The sequence below is a fragment of the Schistocerca piceifrons genome, chromosome 7, assembly GCF_021461385.2.
Source record: "Schistocerca piceifrons isolate TAMUIC-IGC-003096 chromosome 7, iqSchPice1.1, whole genome shotgun sequence".
Lineage (NCBI taxonomy): Eukaryota > Metazoa > Arthropoda > Insecta > Orthoptera > Acrididae > Schistocerca > Schistocerca piceifrons.
The window spans coordinates 568888155-568908723 of record NC_060144.1 but is presented as its reverse complement, the minus strand read 5'-3'; the positions used below and the strand labels follow the sequence as shown (position 1 = coordinate 568908723).

At 42.1% G+C, this 20569-nt stretch overlaps 1 protein-coding gene across 2 annotated transcripts in view; it reads right to left on the bottom strand.

The window, feature by feature from the left end:
* Window positions 1-20569, bottom strand: part of LOC124804734 (protein mini spindles) — a 145235-nt gene that overhangs the window by 100710 nt on the left and 23956 nt on the right. For both annotated transcript variants that reach the window (XM_047265027.1, XM_047265028.1), the window contains exon 3: window positions 13599-13792. In XM_047265027.1, the coding sequence (XP_047120983.1) occupies window positions 13599-13792 (194 nt within the window). The remainder of the gene's footprint in view (window positions 1-13598; window positions 13793-20569) is intronic.

The following is a 20569-nucleotide window of genomic DNA, read 5'->3' as shown; positions in this document are numbered from 1 at the left end:
ACGTACCCTGAACTGTCGATCCATTAAAAAGGAACGAATAAAAAGAAGGAGGCGACCGCCAAGGCCCCATGTATGCAAGGTGCGGAGAATGCCCGCCCTCCAACATGTGTCGTAAGCCTTCTCCAAATCAAAGAACACAGCCACAGTCGGGCACTTCCGCAAGAAGTTATTCATAATGAACGTAGATAAGGTAACCAGATGGTCAACAGCAGAGCGGCGCCTACGAAATCCGCATTGTACATTGGTAAGTAGGCGTCAAGATTCGAGCAACCAAACCAAACGAGAGTTAACAATTCGCTCCATCACCTTACAGACACAGCTGGTAAGCGAGATGGGTCGATAACTGGAAGGCAAGTGCTTGTCCTTCCCCGGCTTAGGGATCGGGACAACAATAGACTCGCGCCAGCATGCGGGAACATGTCCCTCAATCCAGACGTGATTATAAGTATGAAGAAGGAAACCTTTACGCGCAGGAGAAAGGTTCTTCAGCATCTGAATATGAATAGAATCAGGCCCTGGAGCGGAGGACCGTGACCGGGCAAGTGCATTTTCGAGTTCCCACATGGTGAATGGGGCATTATAACTTTCATGATTCGAGGAGCGGAAGTTAGGTGGCCTAGCCTCCTCTGCCTGTTTTCGGGGGAGGAAGGGAGGGTGGTAATGAGCGGAGCTCGAAACCTCTGCGAAAAAGCGGCCGAAGGCATTGGAGACATTCTCAGGGGCCACAAGGACGTCATTCGCAACCGTCAAGTCAGAAACTGGTCAGTGGACCTTAGTGCCAGATAGCCGGCGCAGGCTACCCCAGACGGAGTAAGACTGTTGAAGGTGCTTGTGAAAGCAGCCCAGCTGGCTTTCTTGCTTTCTTTAATAATACAACGACACTGTGCATGTAATCGTTTATAATTGATACAATTCGCCACTGTAGGGTGGCGTTTAAAGGTGCGTAAAGCACGTCGACGAGCACGTAAAGCGTCTCTACATGCTGCGGTCCACCAGGGGACCGGTACACGACGTGGAGAAGAAGTAGTGTGAGGGATGGAATATTCAGCAGCAGTGAGAATGACTTCCGTGAGGTGTGCGACCTGACTATCGCAGCTTGTAAAGGTTTGATCCTGAAAGGTCGCCCTGGAAGAGAAGAGCCCCCAGTCTGCTTTGGAGATGTTCCAACTAGTTGAGCACGGAGAGGGGGTATGATGCAGGAGATGGATAATACACGGGAAGTGGTCGCTCGAACATGTATCAGAAAGTGCATACCACTCAAACCGGCGTGCAAGTTAGGTAGTACATATAGAGAGGCCTAAATGGGAATAGGTGTGAGACGTGTCCGAAAGAGAAGTAGGGGCGCCAGTGTTGAGGCAGACAAGATTGAGCTGGTTGAAAAGGTCTGCTAACATGGAGCCCCTCGGGCAGGATGCTGGAGAGCCCCAAAGGGGATGGTGGGCATTGAAGTCTCCAGTTAACAAAAATGGTGCAGGTAGCTGAGCAATAAGTTGCATCATGTCTGCCCTGGTAACAGCAGACGATGGAGTGTAAATGGTACAAATGGAAAATGTAAAAGTGGGGATAGTAATTCGGACGGCAACCGCCTGCAGGCCGGTGTGCAATGTGATGGGATCATAGTAAATATCATCCCGGACCAGCAACATAACCCCTCCATGAGCCGGAATACCAGCCACAGGTGGTAGGTCAAAACGCACAGAGGTGTGAGAAGTAGAACTGTGCCAAGGCAATTTGATCGCACGGGCGTAGCTTCGTTTCCTGGAGGGCTACGACGAGCGGACGGTGCAAGCGGAGCAGCAACTTTAAGTCCTCTCGGTTGGAGCGAATGCTGCGAATATTCCAGTGAATAAGTGCCATCGTGAGAAGAAAAAGAAAAAGAAGATGCAAGAAGGGGTCACCTCGAAGGCCGCTGAGGGCCTGGCTTCGAGTGAGCACTGCCGCCGCTATCAGTAGGCGGACAGTCATCGTCCATTGGTTCTATAGGTTCATCGGCCATCTTGGTAAGATGGCCGGGAGGGGGAGCTTCCTCCGCCAGTGAACGGCCAGATGTTCGGCTACCAGCGGTGTGGCCAGGCGAAACGGATGACGGCCTGGGGCGGCAACTGCTGGGTGGCGCAGAAGAAATGCGCCGTGGCGGAGAAGGAGAACCGTGCTTCCTATGAGCCTTCTTGGAAGGTCGTTTAGTGGAAGTACTGGTCGATGGCTGGGAGTTCGGAGTACGTAGGAAGTCTGCACAGGACGGTTCCTTCTTGAAGGCCCATGCATCTGACTTCTGGGTCTTCATCTTGGCAGAAGCTGATGAAGGTGCTTGTGTCTGAGGGGTGGCGGGAGGAAGAGGAGACGTCGACCAGGCGATCTTAGCACTGGCCGAACGGACGACCGTAGTGCTGAAGGTCAGATCACATGTCTGCATCGCCACTTCCCTGGTAGTCCGAGGATAGGCAAGGACAGTACTGTATTTCCCCGCTGGGAGCAGCGTGGGCTTCCTACTAGCAAATAGCTTGCGAGCAGCAGAGGTGGACACTTTCTCTTTGACCCGAATTTCCTGTATACAGCGTTCTTCCTTATAGATGGGACAGTCTCAGGAGGACGCTGCATGGTCACCCTGACAGTTCACACAACGAGGAGACGGAGGTGGACAGTCACCCTCATGGGCATCCCTGCCACAAGTGACACATTTAGCCGCATTGGAATAAGACTGGCGAGTGTGATTAAAACTCTGACACTGGTAGCAGCGCATAGGTGTCAGGACATAGGGGCGAACAGAAATAACCTCGTAGCCCGTTTTGATGTGCGACGGCAGCTGAACACTATCAAAGGTCAAGAAAAGTGTCCGGATCGGTACAAGGTCATTGTTGACCTTTTTCATGACCCTATGGACAGCCATCACGCCCTGCTCAGCGAGGAAAGACAATCTCCTCGTCAGTCAATCTGTCGAGTGATCTAGTATATACCACACCACGAGACGAATTCAAAGTGAGGTGAGCCGCCACCCGGACAGGGAACGTGTACAGGAGTGTGGCCCGAAGCAGTTTTTGTGCCTGAACGGCGCTCTCAGTTTCTAGTAACAGGGTACCGTTACGCAACCTGGTACAAGACTTGACAGATCCGGCTATGGCATCTACGCCCTTCTGGATAACGAAAGGGTTGACAGAGGAAAAATCCTTTCCGTCCTCAGATCGAGAAACTACGAGGAACTATGGGGCAGGCGGTAGTACTTTTGTCACTGGTGGCTGGTCAAGTTTCCGTTTTTGGGCAGAAGTCGAGAGAGAAGGAGAGAAATCCATTGCGGAGGAATCCCCCATGACTGCCAGCGTCTCCGATGGCGCGATCCTTCCTTGTGGGGATCCTCTCAGAGGGCACTCCCGCCTTAGGTGAATGTTTATACCTCAGGTCACACCTCCCGAGAAACGGACGGAGGGACCAATCGGCATGGTCGGAAGGTGTCAGCTCAGGCAATCACACCTCCCTGGGCCTGGCCTTTACCAGGGGGTAAGTGCGTGCCTTACTTGTCTACCCAGGGCGGGGAATTACGCGTTACCCCGTCACCGGCTACGCGTGCGAACGCGTGGGTCGGCCTTCAGGCACGCACAGGGAGGAAGGAAGAAGAGGAAAAAGAAGGGAGGGAGGGAGAGAAAGGACAGACTGTCTCAAACACCGAGGCGGAGACCAGAGAAGGCAAGGAGAAGAAGGCAAGGGAAAGAGTAAGTAAGACAGTGAGATGGAGAAGAACAAAGAAAGGAACCAACCAAAGGAAGGAAGAAACCAGAAAAGTAAAACCAAAATGACCACAAATATAGGTCGTGGAACCGTCCGTCTCCGGACGCAGGCACTAACTACCCCCTTGAGGGGGAGGGACTCCTTTTAGTCGCCTCTTACGACAGGCAGGAATACCTCGGGCCTATTCTAACCCCTGGACCCACAGGGGTCTCACAAGGTATGTGATAAATGCCCATTTTCCGCAGATCCAGGTCGTCATTCACACTCCGTAGCAGAGTCTTGATCTTGGTGGGTGGATGGAACATGCTCTTTATGTTATGTCTGAGGAGAATTCAGCTCATTTTGACAGATACCAGCCAGACACACAGCAAATATGCAACCTCCTCCATTTCTTCTTGAACCTCTTGAGGAACCTCTGGTGGGGAAACAGGGTGCAGTGCCTTTTGAACATCTCAAGAGGAGTATCCATTTTTGTAGAACACATATTGTAGGTGTTCTACATCTTTTGCCAAATTATCAGGATCTGACAGAGTTCGTGCAGGTACAAGTCTGTGTGAATGGGTTTGCAGTACATACTGTGACTGAAGGCACCATCCGCCTTCTTCCTGACTAGTACATCGAGGAATGGGAGTAGTCCATGACATCTTCATGATCTGGACGCACAGTGGAGAAGAACTCCAGAATTTCCTCTCCAACCTCAACTACTTTGGTTCCATCAGATTCACCTGGTTCTACTCCAAATCCCATGCCACTTTCCTTGACATCGATCTCCATCTGTCCAATGGCCAGCTTCACACGTCTGTCCACATCAAACACACAAACAAGCAACAGTACCTCCATTATGACAGCTGCTACCCATTCCACATCAAACGGTCCCTTCCCTACAGCCTAGGTCTTTGTGGCAAACGAATCTGCTCCAGCCCAGAATCCCTGAACCATTACACCAACAATCCGAAAACAGCTTTCGCATCCTGCAACTACCCTCCCGACCTGGTACAGAAGCAAATAACCAGAGCCACTTCCTCATCCCCTCAAACCCAGAACCTCCCACAGAAGAACCACAAAAGTGCCCCACTTGTTACAGGATACTTTCTGGGACTGGATCAGACTCTTGAATGTGGCTCTCCAGCAGGGATACGACTTCCTCAAATCCTGCCCTGACATGAGGTCCATCCTTCATGAAATCCTCCCCACTCCACCAGGAGTGTCTTTCCACCGTCCACCTAACCTTCGTAACCTCTTAGTTCATCCCTATGAAATCCCCAAACCACCTTCCCTACCCTCTGGCTCCTACCCTTGTAACTGCCCCCGGTGTAAAACCTATCCCATGCACCCTCCCACCACCACCTACTCCAGTCCTGTAACCCGGAAGGTGTACACGATCAAAGGCAGAGCCATGTGTGAAAGCACCCACGTGATTTACCAACTAACCTGCCTACACTGTGACACATTCTATGTGGGAATGACCAGCAACAAACTGTCCATTCGCATGAATGGACACAGGCAGACAGTGTTTGTTGGTAATGAGGATCACCCTGTGGCTAAACATGCCTTGGTGCACGGCCAGCACATCTTGGCACAGTGTTACACTGTCCGGGTTATCTGGATACTTCCCACTAATACCAACCTGTCAGAACTCCGGAGATGGGAACTTGCCCTTCAGTATATCCTCTCTTCTCGTTATCCGCCAGGCCTCAACCTCCGCTAATTTCAAGTTGCCGCTGCTCCTACCTCACCTGTCTTTCAACAACATCTTTGCCACTGTACTTCTGCCTCAACTGACATCTCTGCCGAAACTCTTTGCCTTTATAAATTTCTGCTTGTGTCTGTGTATGTGGGGTTGGATATGGGTGTGTGCGCGAGTGTATACCTGTCTTTTTTCCCCCCTAGGATACGTCTTTCTGCTCCCAGGATTGGAATGACTCCTTACCCTCTCCCTTAAAACCCACATCCTTTCCATCTTTCCCTCTCCTTCCTTCTTTCCTGACGAAGCAACCGTGGGTTGCGAAAGCTTGAATTTTGTGTGTATGTTTGTGTGTCTATCGACCTGCCAGCGCTTTCGTTTGGTAAGTCACATCATCTTTGTTTTTAGATATATTTTTCCCACCTGGAAAAAAAACACAAACTCTGTTCAGGTTGGAATAAGTGTTCTCATTTGACGAAGGTTTCAAAGTGAAGATGTTTCCAGTTATGACTTTTTGTGTTCTAAATGTTTTGACAGAATAACAATGATAATATCTTAACAAGGTGAAGCCTCCCATGGTGCAGGTGAAGATTTTGCATCAATACAGGAAGAATTAAATACCCTTAATCAGTCAACTACTGAGGTAGGTGTTAGTCCTGTTAAGAAACCGTGGTCAGTGAAGTAGGGTCACAAGTTCTATGCATCAATGAAGCGCAAGAAATAACTGAAGCTATGGATGAATACACTACAGCAAAACTGACCACACTCTTCCAAGTAGAAATGCCATCTTCAGAGGGAAACAAACCAAAGCACTCTTGCACCTCTTGCTAGGAATTTTTCACAAACGTCAATTCAGCTGTTAAATATTGTGCATCCTACAGTGAAAAGGTGCAAGTTTTAACTACTATTCCAGAGACACTTTCAAAGAAAACAATTTTGAACCACATTCTATCAGTATGTAAGTACATGTTAGACAAATCAAGAAATGTGAGGTCTATAAAAGAAGTCTTCGGAAGACCAGATCCCTATTATGGTCATCCTACAGAAGCAGCTGAAGTTCAAATTGTGCAGTCATTTTAACTGGAAGATAGAAGGGGCTGTTCTTGCCAGAGTGCAAAAAAAAAAAAAAAAAAAAAAAAAAAAAACACTGACACTGTAACAGTTAAGGTCAAAAAGGTGTAAAAGTGAAGAGGTACATGACTCACAGTATTAAAGAAACTTTTGCAATTTACAAGAGCAACTATACAACTTCAGATATCGGAACATCAAAATTTTATACACTATGACCCAAGTGGGTAGTTCCACACCCACCTAGACATGTCCATTTACGTGTGTGTACTGCACGAATTTTGAACTTTGTGTGGTAACTTTGAAGAACTTACTGGAGCTTGTGACATATGACACATTGATTAGGCTTGTGAAGTCATTAGCAGTCTGTGATGTAAAGCGAGTTAGAAAGAAGAAATTTCGTTCGTTGGCCAACACCTCAGAAACAGCAAGATAATATTCAGATTCACAACCTGGGAAGGGGATTGTTCGTGGCATGTTTGTATGACTGTGACTGGTGTATTGCAGAGACTATAGACACCAGTTATGAGTTAAACTAAATTTTAGTGCACTTAATGCTACCACATGGACCAGCTGCTGGATATAGGTTTCCAGCTGAAGGACAGCAACAACACCATCAGCGCTCACTTCCTGTTCACAATGTTTTGAAGACTGCAAGTGCTCCAGTTCCTACTGGTTCAACAGGAAGGCATCACTCTATATCAAAGAAGACACTGTAGCAGTGCAACACATTTTTAGATCATTGACTGGCTACTTTCAGTACAATACAGAGTGCACCGAAGTTGTATAAATTGAAACCTTGAAGTCTTTGTACCTTTCACATACATTCTGGAACCATTTAAAATGCTTGAAAATGAGAGTCTTACTCATGTTTCAAAACTAAAATTATGTTAAATAAGGCTAGGTTTTGATTTTTATGAGCCTGTTATGTGATAAGGTATGAGCAGGGAGGGAAAGGTCAATGCTGTTACAGATCTAAAACCTCCAACACAGTATTGACCCCTCACTCATATGTAACTGCTCATTAGAAACAGCCTTCTTCCCTAATCAGCTAAAAATCCAGAGTTACTCCAATAGTCAAAGCTGGTGACAAAGAAAGTGAAACTATTGCCCCATTACATTAACAGCCTATTTTTTAGAAGTGCTGGAAAAAAAAATAATGAACAATAAGTCAAGAAAGTATATAAACAAAAATGGAATACTAGACAGTTCTCAACATGGTTTCCGAAGAAAGAAATCCTCCGAGTCACCCTCTACTATTGCATAACCACTGTTTTAAAAGCCATTGATGAGAAACAACAACGGTGTAAGTATATTTTTAGACTAAAGCTTTCGACATGGTAACCCACAGAACTCTTCTAAACAAGCTTGAATACTATGGCATTAGGGAATTAGCAAATGAATGGATTCATTCAGTTCCTAGTGACCACAAACAAAAAGTATGCATTAGACATGTCGATGGAAAAACAAAATGTCAGAATACCTAACAGAAGAACAGCCAATCACTCATGGGGTACCTCAAGGATCAGTAACAGGAACTCTTCTTTTCCTAATTTATAAAGTAAACTCTGTAAAAAATCAACTAAGTAAATGGTCTGCAGTGAATCAGCTTATAATAAACAGGAAACAGTAACATTACAGTTCCATAACTCTCAAAACAATACATGCATTATCCAAATATTACCATCAATCAACAACCCATCACAAATACAGAAGTAACAAAATTTCTTGGCATTCAGAATCAAAGTGACCTAAAGTGGGACAAACATATTTAACATGTTAATACCAAGTTGAATACACACTGCTAATTTTTAAGGACACTAAAAGAATACATAAATGACAGGCTCTAATGTCTGCTTATTATGCATATCTTAATGTACACAAAACATGGACTCATATTCTGGGGGAATTCACTAGGAGGTCTGGGGTCTTCAGGATCTATACAAGAACCATTAGGATTACAGGGAGCAGAACTAGACAAGTCGTGTACATTAATATCTAAAACACCAAGTGCTACCACTACGCTGCATATTTATTCTTAACACACTAATGTATACTAAAAGAAATGTAATCAGAAATGATAGAGTATTAGAAAAAACTGTGACTTACATAATCACAACACTAGATTAAAAGTTAATATGCATTTACTCCCAGCTAACAATAGTTTATCAGGACAGTACATGCTACTTGGGAATAAAATTATTCCACAAGCTACCAAATGATACAAAATGTATACTAAACATTAATACTTTTGAAAGATCTGTTAGAGCATATTTACAGTATCACTGCTTCTATTCAGTAAGAGAATACTTGAACCGCAATAAATGTATAGTGCTATAACTTCTGTAATGTATAACACAGAACTATATAAATTCTGAAAAACTGTCCACTGTGATCACTAGAATTAATTCCAACATCATCTTGTACATTGTACTATGTATGATCGAAGGACTAAATAAATAAAATTGAAGCAGTAGAGGAGTTTTGCTATTTGGGCAGCAAAAGGCTTACTAAAGTAAGGAAGACATAAAATGGAGGCTGCCAACAGCACGAAAATCATTTCTAAAAACGATACATTTGTTAACACCAAATACTGATGTTAAGACATCTTCAGAATGTATCTGTGTTGTACAGAAATGCAATGTGGACAGAAAGCAGTTACTACAATTAGAGACTAAAACTTTGAAATTGGTGCTGCAGAAGAATGTTTGTGGTTAGATGGGCTGATAGAATAATTGAGGCCATACTGAATCAAAGCAGAAAAAAATTATTGACTAAAGAAGGCATCAGTTGATAGGGCACACACTGAGGTACCAAAGAATCACCTGTTTGGCACTGAAAGGAAGAATTTTAGAATGAGACCAAGGCATGAATACAGTACTTACTTCACGCATCAGGCCCAGAGCACCATGTACCACCACCGTTAGGGCTCTTCATCCGTTTCTGTGTGTCTCCAATTCTCCATCAATTCCAGCACCAGCAGGTCTTGTTTTACCCCATCCATTCACATTTTCTTAGGTCTCCTCATTGGTCTGCCGTCTAATGGGATCCAGTCTCCTGAAATTTTGGGCCATCTTTTTTTCTCATCCTCACTATGTGTCCACCCCATTGTGGTCTTGCTTTTTATCACTCCAATGATGTTAGACTCCTTGTAAAGTTCTAGTTCTGTGTTGTCATGGTCTACTCCATTCTCCAACAGCTGGATCCCAGACTGGTCCATATACTTTCCTGAGGATCTTTCTCAAATGTAAGCAATCTGTTAGTCCTGTTTTCATGTGCGCCAGGTTTGATAACCATATAGTAATAATATTGTTGCAGAAGAAGCCGAGTAGCACTGTGGTGTAGTGGTTATGATACTAAACTGTTGCATGGATTGCATGAGGTCAAAACCCACCTGGACTGTACAATTTTAATTTCTATATTTGGTTCGATTACATTCTAGAAGTATCCACAAATGTCAAGAAACATTGTACTGGAATGTTCTGTAGCTGTATATACACTGTATGTGTTCTGGCTGGAGGCAGTTCACTCCGCCCTCTGGTTTGTGCAAGTGCTGAATAAACCTTCGTTAAGTGAAGTTAGTGTTCGTCATTCATCTAATTACACCTTCTTCTATGTGACAATATCATTAATGTTTATACAGCCTTAGTTCTAGTAGTTATGAAATGTTTCTACATTTTAACACTGGGTTTAGCGAGAAATAGCATCGTTTCCCACCCGCATTCTTGCCGTAATTTCTGCTTCAGTTGATGCTGATTCAGTAAAAAAAGAGCCAGTCCAAGGTATTCGAATTCTTTCTCATTTTTATACCTGGTACAGTTCACTGTTACATCCGAAGAGTTTTGTAGCTTGCTTCCTTCTTTTGGTACTAATTTGAAGCCCAAACCTCGATGCCACTGATACCAAAATCTGAATACTTTTCTTCTTGCTTGCACACTATGTGGGCAATCCTACCTGCACTGACCACATCAGTAATATTTTCATTGTTTATTTGAACAACCTGAAAGTTCTCTGTTACACTCTTCTCGAAGTCTGTGAAGAGAGGGTGTAGTTCTCGGCTGCATTCATACATTTTCTCACAGTGCTGTTTTAACACAAAAGCCTGGTCAGTTTTAAAACAAAAGTCTGGTCAGTGCTTACTCATCCTGTTTGGAAACCACCTCTCTACTCTCCAATTACCTCCATCACCAAGGGTTTCATTCATTTAAGTGGACAGTTGGAGACAGCTGTAGCAGATGTTTAGTAATGCTATGCTCCTATAATCGTCACATATTAATTTATCTTTGTTTTTACGTATGGGGTATATTACAGCTACCTTCCATTCCTCTGGTACTGCCTGTTTTGTAGAGATTATTCTATTAGCTTGAGGATTTTTGAGCAGATGGCTTCGTCTCCCTTTGATAAGTTTAGTGGGAATTTCATTCTCATCTTGACTCTTGCCATTCTTAAGGGTCAAATAGACTGGATCGAGGTTGCAGCTATTATGCACAAATGGAGAGGTTGCGAGCTAACATCCTAAAGTTGTTCGGGCTCACATGCGGTTCCTTTCCGTCAAAATTTCTTGGCCCAAACTTGTTGAGGGGTTGAACCACGTGTCTCATTAAATGCCCTAAATTAGACACTCGTGACCCTTTGGTTAAATTGTCTGGCTGAGAGTTCAGACCAGGCGCACGGCTGCTCACCGGTCAGAGCCTAATTCCCACTATACCACACAACACGAAATGTTCCAAGTCATTTCCCTTCCTAATTACCTGAAGACCGACTGTCCCCTTTGGTGTCTCGACCAGAACTGTCACTCTCTGCCCGTCTCCGGCCGTGTTTCTTGTGCGCCACACATCTTCGCTCAACTGACTAATGCAGTTCCCTTTCCCAAAGCTATCCATCTGATTGGCTACAGCTTATTCTACATTACATTAAATTTTAACATATTTAAATAATCAAAGCTTGGCCACTTTCAATTTCTAAATAAAGTAACAATATTATCCATTACATAAACATTAAATTCTTTTACATAAAACCAATACAATTTCCTTCTTAGCTTTGAATGTTATGGCCAGTAGCCTTGCACCAATGTGCTTTCTGATAAATAATTACAGAATAAAATTAACTATTATGCACTAAATTTTACAACAAATCTATTACTTAATGATTCAATAAGGGGTCATGCTGTAATCGTTCAATGTGTTGTGTGGAGGAAATGATCTGATGCTTTTAAACAAATAAAGTTACAGAGTTGATATTTACAAAACTTGTAATTTTAATGATGCAATTCTATATGAAATGTCACTCGTTGAGATTGACCAAAGTGTTCAGATTTTAGCATTCAGGTCTTCGTTACAATACTTGTTAATTTCATTTTAAAGTAAATCCTAAACTATTAGAGATGTGATCAATATTCAAGTTATATTGGGATCACCATGAAAATTTACGGAGGATGGCAGATTAAAATTACTGTGGCTTGATTCCTTGCATTACTACAGAATTCAATGGTTTTCATAAATGTTTCCATTTATGGTCGATCTTAAGTCCGCCATATTTAACACTGCTATGTCTCCTTGGCCACAAAAGTCTTCTACTAAATTTCCCTATGACATAGGTTCTCGTCTGTCTCACTCACACACTACAGCGCTTGGGCCTCAGCAGACAATAGATGCCTGCGAGTTTCCCCATCCCGTGGTCAATCTGCGCCCTTTTGTGGTATGTGATCCTAGATGACAGGGTTCATTTCACAATTCCTGCAGGCCAACTCTTTCGGCTATACAATTAAATGAGAGTGCAATGCTCGTTAATTCAAGGAGGAACAAACCAGTCTTCTGGACCACCACCACCACCACCACCACCACCACCACGTGATATAACAGGGCAATAAAGCAAATAATTTTGGAAAAAAATGAGGTTTAATCCTAGGATTAAGGAATATTCACTACAGACAACTATAAACCAGAATCAGTGTTTCCCGACAGCAGGAAATAGGTTTTGTTGAAGTAATTATACCTTAAACAAAAATATCTACAGTACCTACAAGATCTAGACACCGGGCGTGTTTTGGATCAGATGGTTTCACCGTAAAACTCAAAAATATATATGCTTCAGGCCTGCAATAAAATTATTTCCAAGAACTTGAAGAATAAGTAATTTAAATTTACTGCAGACACATATGAGGCGAAAGGCTCTCGATAACTGTGGCAATGGCTATTGGACATAACACTCGTATTTAGATCATTTAAATTCTGCACAAGTGGGTTCAAACTCCACTCCTCTCCATTTTTTATGTTTTGGTAAGACAATAAAAGTTGCCAATAAATAAACACATTATCAATTTTAAAAAAATAATATCCCTGGAAACAATGAAAAAAAGCAATCCATTGTGAAAGGAATTTTGACATTTGGTTGATCTGTGCTGGCAATATTTTTGTTATTTAAGAACATCAACAACACAAGAAAATTTCCATATTTCACGAATACTTTACAGGCCCACTGCAAAATATCAGATTTACAGAACATCACTGAAATTATCTTTTAGATATCTGGCATTCTGGCAGGTGCAATAACTTTTTATAATAGGTCTTTTGAGTGACTTTTAGTTACTTAGGCAGATAGCATGTTTGGAATCAAAATCAACTTTGAACTATTCACGTGCTGCATAATTAACATAGTTGTTTCCAACATCAAAGTTAAATACGGCTATGGAGGAAAGAACATAGGAGACACACATGACAAGACTCCAGGTTGAGAGAAGGAGAGGGAGGGCATAAAAATTAAGGTGGACATGTACGAGAGGAGTTCAAAGACAGTACATTAACAAGCACTATGTCTTAGTCCAGAGAATGTCACAGAACTAAAGATTGACTAAGAGGAAGATAAATGATAAGTGGAATGGAAGTGCAATTAAGCACAAAAGGAAGATTTCCCCCTCTTCTTTTCACAGGTGCAGGGTGGGGAGTTGGAGCCATAGAGGCAATACAGCAAATAATTAAATTCTATTAAGTGTAAATAAGGAGGGAGATAGTCTGCCTGCCTGGAGTCCCATGAAAGAACATTAATTACGCAGAAGAAAAAGTAAAAAATGTGCATCAACAAATCATTTCTAAAACACATAGTATAATAAGCTTAGTTTAGCACATACTTTCCAGCTGAAGCAGAGTTTTCAACAAATGCCAGCACAGCCTCCAAGCCTTTTTCTTGAGCAACTGCATTGCTGTCCACAACAAATTTCTTCAGCAGACCTAAATATTTAGCAAATTCCGGGGATTTCTCATCATCAACTTGACGAAAGATTTTAGCTGCTTCTTCATAGCCATGTAGTCTGGCCTTCCATTGCTGAAACACAATAGGGAAAAAAATCAAATTACAAATAGCTATTCCAAAATGGAACAGAGGGAAGAGCTGCCACACCACTCGTGTGCACATACAAGACCTAAAAGCGAGCAATTTCCTATCCTCATTTTTGTTACAAAAGCTTCTACGAATTTACCCGGAAGCTTGAGGTACATAAACACAACATGTTTTCTACTTTGTACCCACACTATCGGTCTGCTGATATAGATGCAACTGCAGTAGAGAGTACATGCAACACACAAATTTTGGTGTTACATAATACGGTTGGCTACACTATTATCAACCCATAAGCAAAAGAGGTAAATATTCATACTTTTTATTCTGACGTACTTACAATAACAATGTTTTAGTATATACACACAGATGTGCTTTCCTGATTGTCAGTTGGTGGCAGCAATTATTACTAAAGAGAAGACAAATAAACCAATTCAAGGGGAATGTTTCTAAAAAGAATTGGAAACTATGTTATTTTCCTTACATTTTACAAAACTGAAATTATAATGCCAAAGTTGGAGACAAAGGAAGAAAAGAAACTTGTCATGAGAGTGCTTTCCAATTTTACAAATTTTGACTGACTTAAGTGACAAGGTTACACTTAGGGTAAAGTAGTCTCTCCCACATACACAAGAAAAGCCAAATGTGTTTTTATGTCATACGAGTTATTTCCCATAACAGCACTTTTCTGTGAGTCACGTCAGCACAGTCAATTATGCACAATCATTAAACCTTACTCATTTAAGAGTGACGGTGTTTTTAAGTGTCACTTGCTGCAGTGCTGTAGAGAAGAGAACTCACCCGAAGCAAATCTTGTCAACAGACAAGGTAAACACACCTGAGCACTACTATGTTCCACCAATACTCCTTGACCTGCTGGTATCACTGCACACCTAACAATACTACTAAAAAATGATGGTCCACCAGTGTGCGAGGCTGGTCACTCTAGATTGTACCTGGTTTTATGGAGCTGGTCTGACAACTGCACATAGCAACTAGAATTTTAGCCTCCATATCTGTTAAGATAATGGGACATAGTGTGTTAGAAAAGGAAAATTACTGCCTCATAACAGATAATATTTTAAAATGACTTCACAGTCCTACTGAGCTGTACCATGGAATTCTTAGGAACAACATGTTTTACTTTTATCCTCTTAGGCCAACGAAAGATGTTCGCGAGAAGTGAAAACTTAGTTTAGGTAGTGAAGTGTAGAATGTCCCACTGTGCGCACTCTCATTTTATGCAAGTGCAGGTGAACTGTAAGCCACATCAGCTCCCGACATCAGTAAGGTATGACTGCGAATAGACCTCTCCCACTGCTGGGATGTAGCACTTGTTCCTGGGATGTCACAGCTCAGCAGAGCCTGACAGGTCACAGTCTGAAGAGATGCGCGTAAGAATGCAAATTATGATAGACAACTGAAAATCATTAAAAGAACAGTCATTTTCTCTCAATTGCTACAGTAAAAGCAAGACATATGTAATAATCTGTCACGAGCTAAGGAGTAAAAGATATCTTTTCACCTATCATTGTACATGAAACGCATTGTACATAAAACACGGAAGAGTTACCATTAAGGCATTTGTGTCATTTAGTACCTTGGACATACTGGAGCTCTCTTCCAACACCCACACATTGCAAGAAGGTCTAGTAGTCAAACAGCAAGATTCTGAGGCACGGCATAGCAGGAGCATGAAAGGAATTAACTTCAAGAAAGGTGACCGAAAATTAAATATGAGGTAAAGTTGATAGACAGGCATTAGGATGACAGATCATGTGTGGAGTATAATTTAAAACCCACCAAACACATATTGGCTCCCTAGTGGAGGACACAAATTTGTGGTGCAAAAATGAGACAGAGCATTTGTAATTTTCTAAGAAATTTGATGAAAATAAAAGAACATACAATGTTGCCTAGAGTAACCAAAGTCAACAACTGAAGGGATAAGCAGGCAGATGCAGTAGTGTGCCTGAACTGATTTCACTATTCAAGAAGAAATAAGTTTACTTTGTGATAAAACCACAAGATATCAAATATTTATAAAGAGATTTGGACAACACATAACATAATAGTTGACCGTGGCAAAAGGGTCGACGATGTTAGGTTTTCATGTGCTTAAGCAACATCTGGCACATGCATTAAGAAGAAGCTGACGACATGGAAGAACTGCAGATTGTAACTTCAACATTATAGCTCCAGCAGTGATCTCCAAAAGGATCCAACAGCACAGCTTTGCTTTGTAGTGCAGCAGCTGGTAAGCTGACTACCCAATGAGAACACAGTAACTCATCGCTATGTCGCTGAGCTCGGGCGAAACATGTCGGCAGTGCAGTGCAGTTTGCTGTTCATTGAATTATGTGAGCTGTAAACAGCTCCAAGTTGTACTTCTTAACTGTATGTCTTATCACTCACAAAATATGTGGCAAGACAACATTTGTCGAAAATATCTTTTATTGTGACTGGTCACGGGAATTTTTCTACACGCTATAAAGGAACAGTAATGGACGACAACAGCATCCACTAAGGAATCACTGGATAGCATTATGTCAGAAATACTGAAGAAAATCTAAGAATTATCAAACTGTAGTAACGCTCAAGCTGGAAAATTAAATACATTAGACAAATTTTCAAATAGTATTAAAGCCACTGAAGAAGAGTAATCTGATAGTATTAAATCCAATAAAAATATTTATCAAATAATATTAATACTCACGAACAAGCATTAGACCTGGTATCCCGGAAAGTAGATGAGATTTCTAGTATAGAAGCAATCTTTTAGTTACATAAGGATATCCAGTTTGAAACACAAAAATGATGGGATTTAGTCAAGGAGGAGGTTCAAGGATAGTTTAAAGAGGTAGACGTTAAGATAGAACATATATAGTAACTATTTGCCCAGGACATCGAAGATACACGTAACCATATCTCAGATATGCAAGATTACTTAGAAACGTTAAAACAGTAGAGATTTTGGTGAAGTAATTTACCCCCCCCCCCCCCCCAAAGATAAAGTCGCAAGAAGACAACCATAAGAGAAAGAAAATTACGTTAGAAATGAAAAGTAAAATCTATGGAAAATGTGAATGTGGAGTGAGTGTTGTTGATTTAGCACTGTCCACAATAACAAGGCCAAGATTAAGGAAACAGATGCTTCAAAGGGAGTGACAAGAGTAATCAATGGTTTCGTATTCTGGACGATGTCGAAAGATTGCTCCTTACATGGATAAATGAAAAGGAATTCCAAGACAACACTGTTAATGAGAACATCATTAGTGGGAGGGTGAGAATTTTTTTGCTAACCTCGTTAAGAAGACACCTGGATCATCAACAGCCGAAGAAGTGTTTCAGGGAAGCCATGGGTGGTTTGAAAAGTTTAAGACAAGAACCGGCAACCACAGCATTGTAACGCATGGTGAAGCAGCCAGCTCCCACAAAGGCAGCAGAGAAAGTCATCAGCAGAGAATGTCATCACCAACTTCAAGATGCTCATGGATTCTGAGGGTTATCTGCCACAACAGGTTTTCAACTGTGACAAGATGGGTCTACTCCGGAAAAAGATGCCGAAGCGTACCTTTGTAACAGCAGAGGAGAATGCATTGCCTGCTCACAAGCCAACGAAAGACCATCTCATACTGATGCTCTGTGCCAATAAAAGTGTTGTTGTTGTGGTCTACAGACCTGAGACTGGTTTGATGCAGCTCTCCATCTACCCTATCCTGTGCAAGCTTCTTCATCTCCCAGTACTTACTGCAACCCACATCCTTCTGAATCTGCTTAGTGTATTCATCTCTGTTTCCCTCTACGATTTTTACCCTCCACACTGCCCTCCAACGCTAAATTTGTGATCCCTTGATGCCTCAGAACATGTCCTACTAACCGGTCCCTTCTTTTTGTCAAGTTGTGCCACATACTCCTCTTCTCCCCAATTTTATTCAATACTTCATCATTAGCTACGTGATCTACCCATCTAATCTTCAGCATTCTTCTGTAGCACCACATTTCAAAAGCTTCTATCCTCCTCTTGTCCAAACTATTTATCGTCCACGTTTCACTTCCATACATGGCTACACTCCATACAAATACTTTCACAAACGACTTCCTGACGCTTAAATCTATCCTCGATGTTAAATTTCTCCTCTTCAAAAACGCTTTCCTTGCCACTGCCAGTCTACATTTTATATCCTCTCTATTTCGACTATCATCAGTTATTTTGCTCCCCAAATAGCAAAACTCCTTTACTACTTTAAGTGTCTCATTTCCTAATCTAATTCCCTCAGCATCACCCGACTTCATTCGACTACATTCCATTACCCTCGCTTTGCTTTTGTTGATGTTCATCTTATATCCCCTTTCAAGACATTGTCCATTCCGTTCAACTGCTCTTCCAATTCCTTTGCAGTCTCTGATAGAATTACAATGTCATCGGCGAACCTCAAAGTTTTTATTTCTTCTCCATGGATTTTAATACCTACTTCAAATTTTTCTGTTGTTTCCTCTACTGCTTGCTCAATATACAGATTGAATAACATCTGGGAAAGGCTACAACCCTGTATCACTCCCTTTCCAACCACTGCTTCCCTTTCATGTCCCTCGACTCATAACTGCCATCTGGTTTCTGTACAAATTGTAAATAGCCTTTCGCTCTCTGTATTTTACCCCTGCCACCTTCAGAATTTGAAAGAAAGTATTCCAATTAACATTGTCAAAAGCTTTCTCTAAGTCTACAAATGTTGGAACGTAGGTTTGCCTTTCCTTAATCTTTCTTCTAAGATAAGTCGTAGGGTCAGTATTGCCTCACGTGTTCCAACATTTCTACGGAATCCAAACTGGTCATACCCGAGGTCGGCTTCTACTAGTTTTTCCATTCGCCTGTAAAGAATTCGCGTTAATATTTTGCAGATGTGACTTATTAAACTGATAGTTGGGTAATTTTCACATCTGTCAAAGCCTGCTTTCTTTGGGATTGGTATTATTATATTCTTCTTGAAGTCTGGGGCTATTTCGCCTGTCTCATACATCTTGCTCACCAGATGGTGGAGTTTTGTCAGGACTGGCTCTCCCAAGGCCATCAGTAGTTCTAATGGAATGTTGTCTACTCCCGGGGCCTTGTTTCGACTCAGGTCTTTCAGTGCTCTGTCAAACTCTTCACGCAGTATCGTATCTCCCATTTCATCTTCATCTACATCCTCTTCCATTTCCATAATATTGTCCTCAAGTACATCGCCATTGTATAGACGCTCTATATACTCCTTCCACCTTTCTGCTTTCCCTTCTTTGCTAAGAACTGGGTTTCCATATGAACTCTTGATGTTAATACAAGTGGTTCTCTTATCTCCAAAGGTCTCTTTAATTTTCCTGTAGGCAGTATCTATCTTACCCCTAGTGAGATAAACCGCTACATCCTTACATTTGTCCTCTAGCCATCCCTGCTTAGCCATTTTGCACTTCCTGTCGATCTCATTTTTGAGACTTCTCTATTCCTTTTTGCCTGCTTCATTTACTGCATTTTTATATTTTCTCCTTTCATCAATTAAATTCAATATTTCTTCTGTTACCCAAGGATTTCTACTAGCCCTCATCTTTTTACCTACTTGATCCTCTGCTGCCTTCACTACTTCATCCCTCAGGGCTACCCATTCTTCTTTTACTGTACTTCTTCCCCCATTCCTGTCAATTGTTCCTTATGCTCTCCCTGATACTCTGTACAACCTCTGGTTCTTTCAGTTTATCCAGGTCCCGTCTCCTTAAATTCCCACCTTTTTGCAGTTTCTTCAGTTTTAATCTACAGTTCATAATCATAGATTGTGGTTAGAATCCACATCTGCCCCTGGAAATGTCTTACAATTTAAAAACTGGTTCCTAAATCTCTGTCTTACCATTATATAATCTGATACCTTCTAGTATCTCCAGGCTTCTTCCATGTATACAGCCTTCTTTTAAGATTCTTGAACCAAGTGTTAGCTATGATTAAGTTATGCCCTGTGCAAAATTCTACAAGGCGGCTTCCTCTCATTTCTTAGCTCCAATCCATATTCACCTACTATGTTTCCTTCTCTCCCTTTTCCTACTCTCTAATTCCAGTCACCCATGACTTAAATTTTCGTCTCCCTTCACTACCTGAATAATTTCTTTTATCTAATCATACATTTCTTCAATTTCTTCATCATCTGCTGAGCTAGTTGGCATACAAACTTTTACTACTGTAGTAGGCGTGGGCTTCGTGTGTATCTTGGCCACAATAATGCGTTCACTATGCTGTTTGCAGTAGCTTACCTGCACTCCTATTTTTTTATTCATTATTAAACCTACTCCTGCATTACCCCTACTTGATTTTGTGTTTATAACTCTGTGCTCACCTGACCAAAAGTCTTGTTCCTCCTGCCACCAAACTTCACTAATTCCCACTATATCTAACTTTAACCTATCCAGTTCCCTTTTTAAATTTTCTAATCTACCTGCCCGGTTAACGGATCTGACATTCCACGCTCCGATCCGTAGAACGCCAGTTTTCTTTTTCCTGATAACGACGTCCTCTTCAGTAGTCCCCGCCCGGAGATCCAAATGGGGGACTATTTTACCTCCGGAATATTTTACCCAAGAGGACGCCATCATCATTTAACCATACAGTAAAGCTGCATGCCCTCGGGAAAAATTAAGGCTGTAGTTTCCCCTTGCTTTCAGACGTTTGTAGTGCCAGCACAGCAAGGCAGTTTTTGGTTGCACCTACGGTACGGCCATCTGTATCGCTGAGGCAATGAAAGT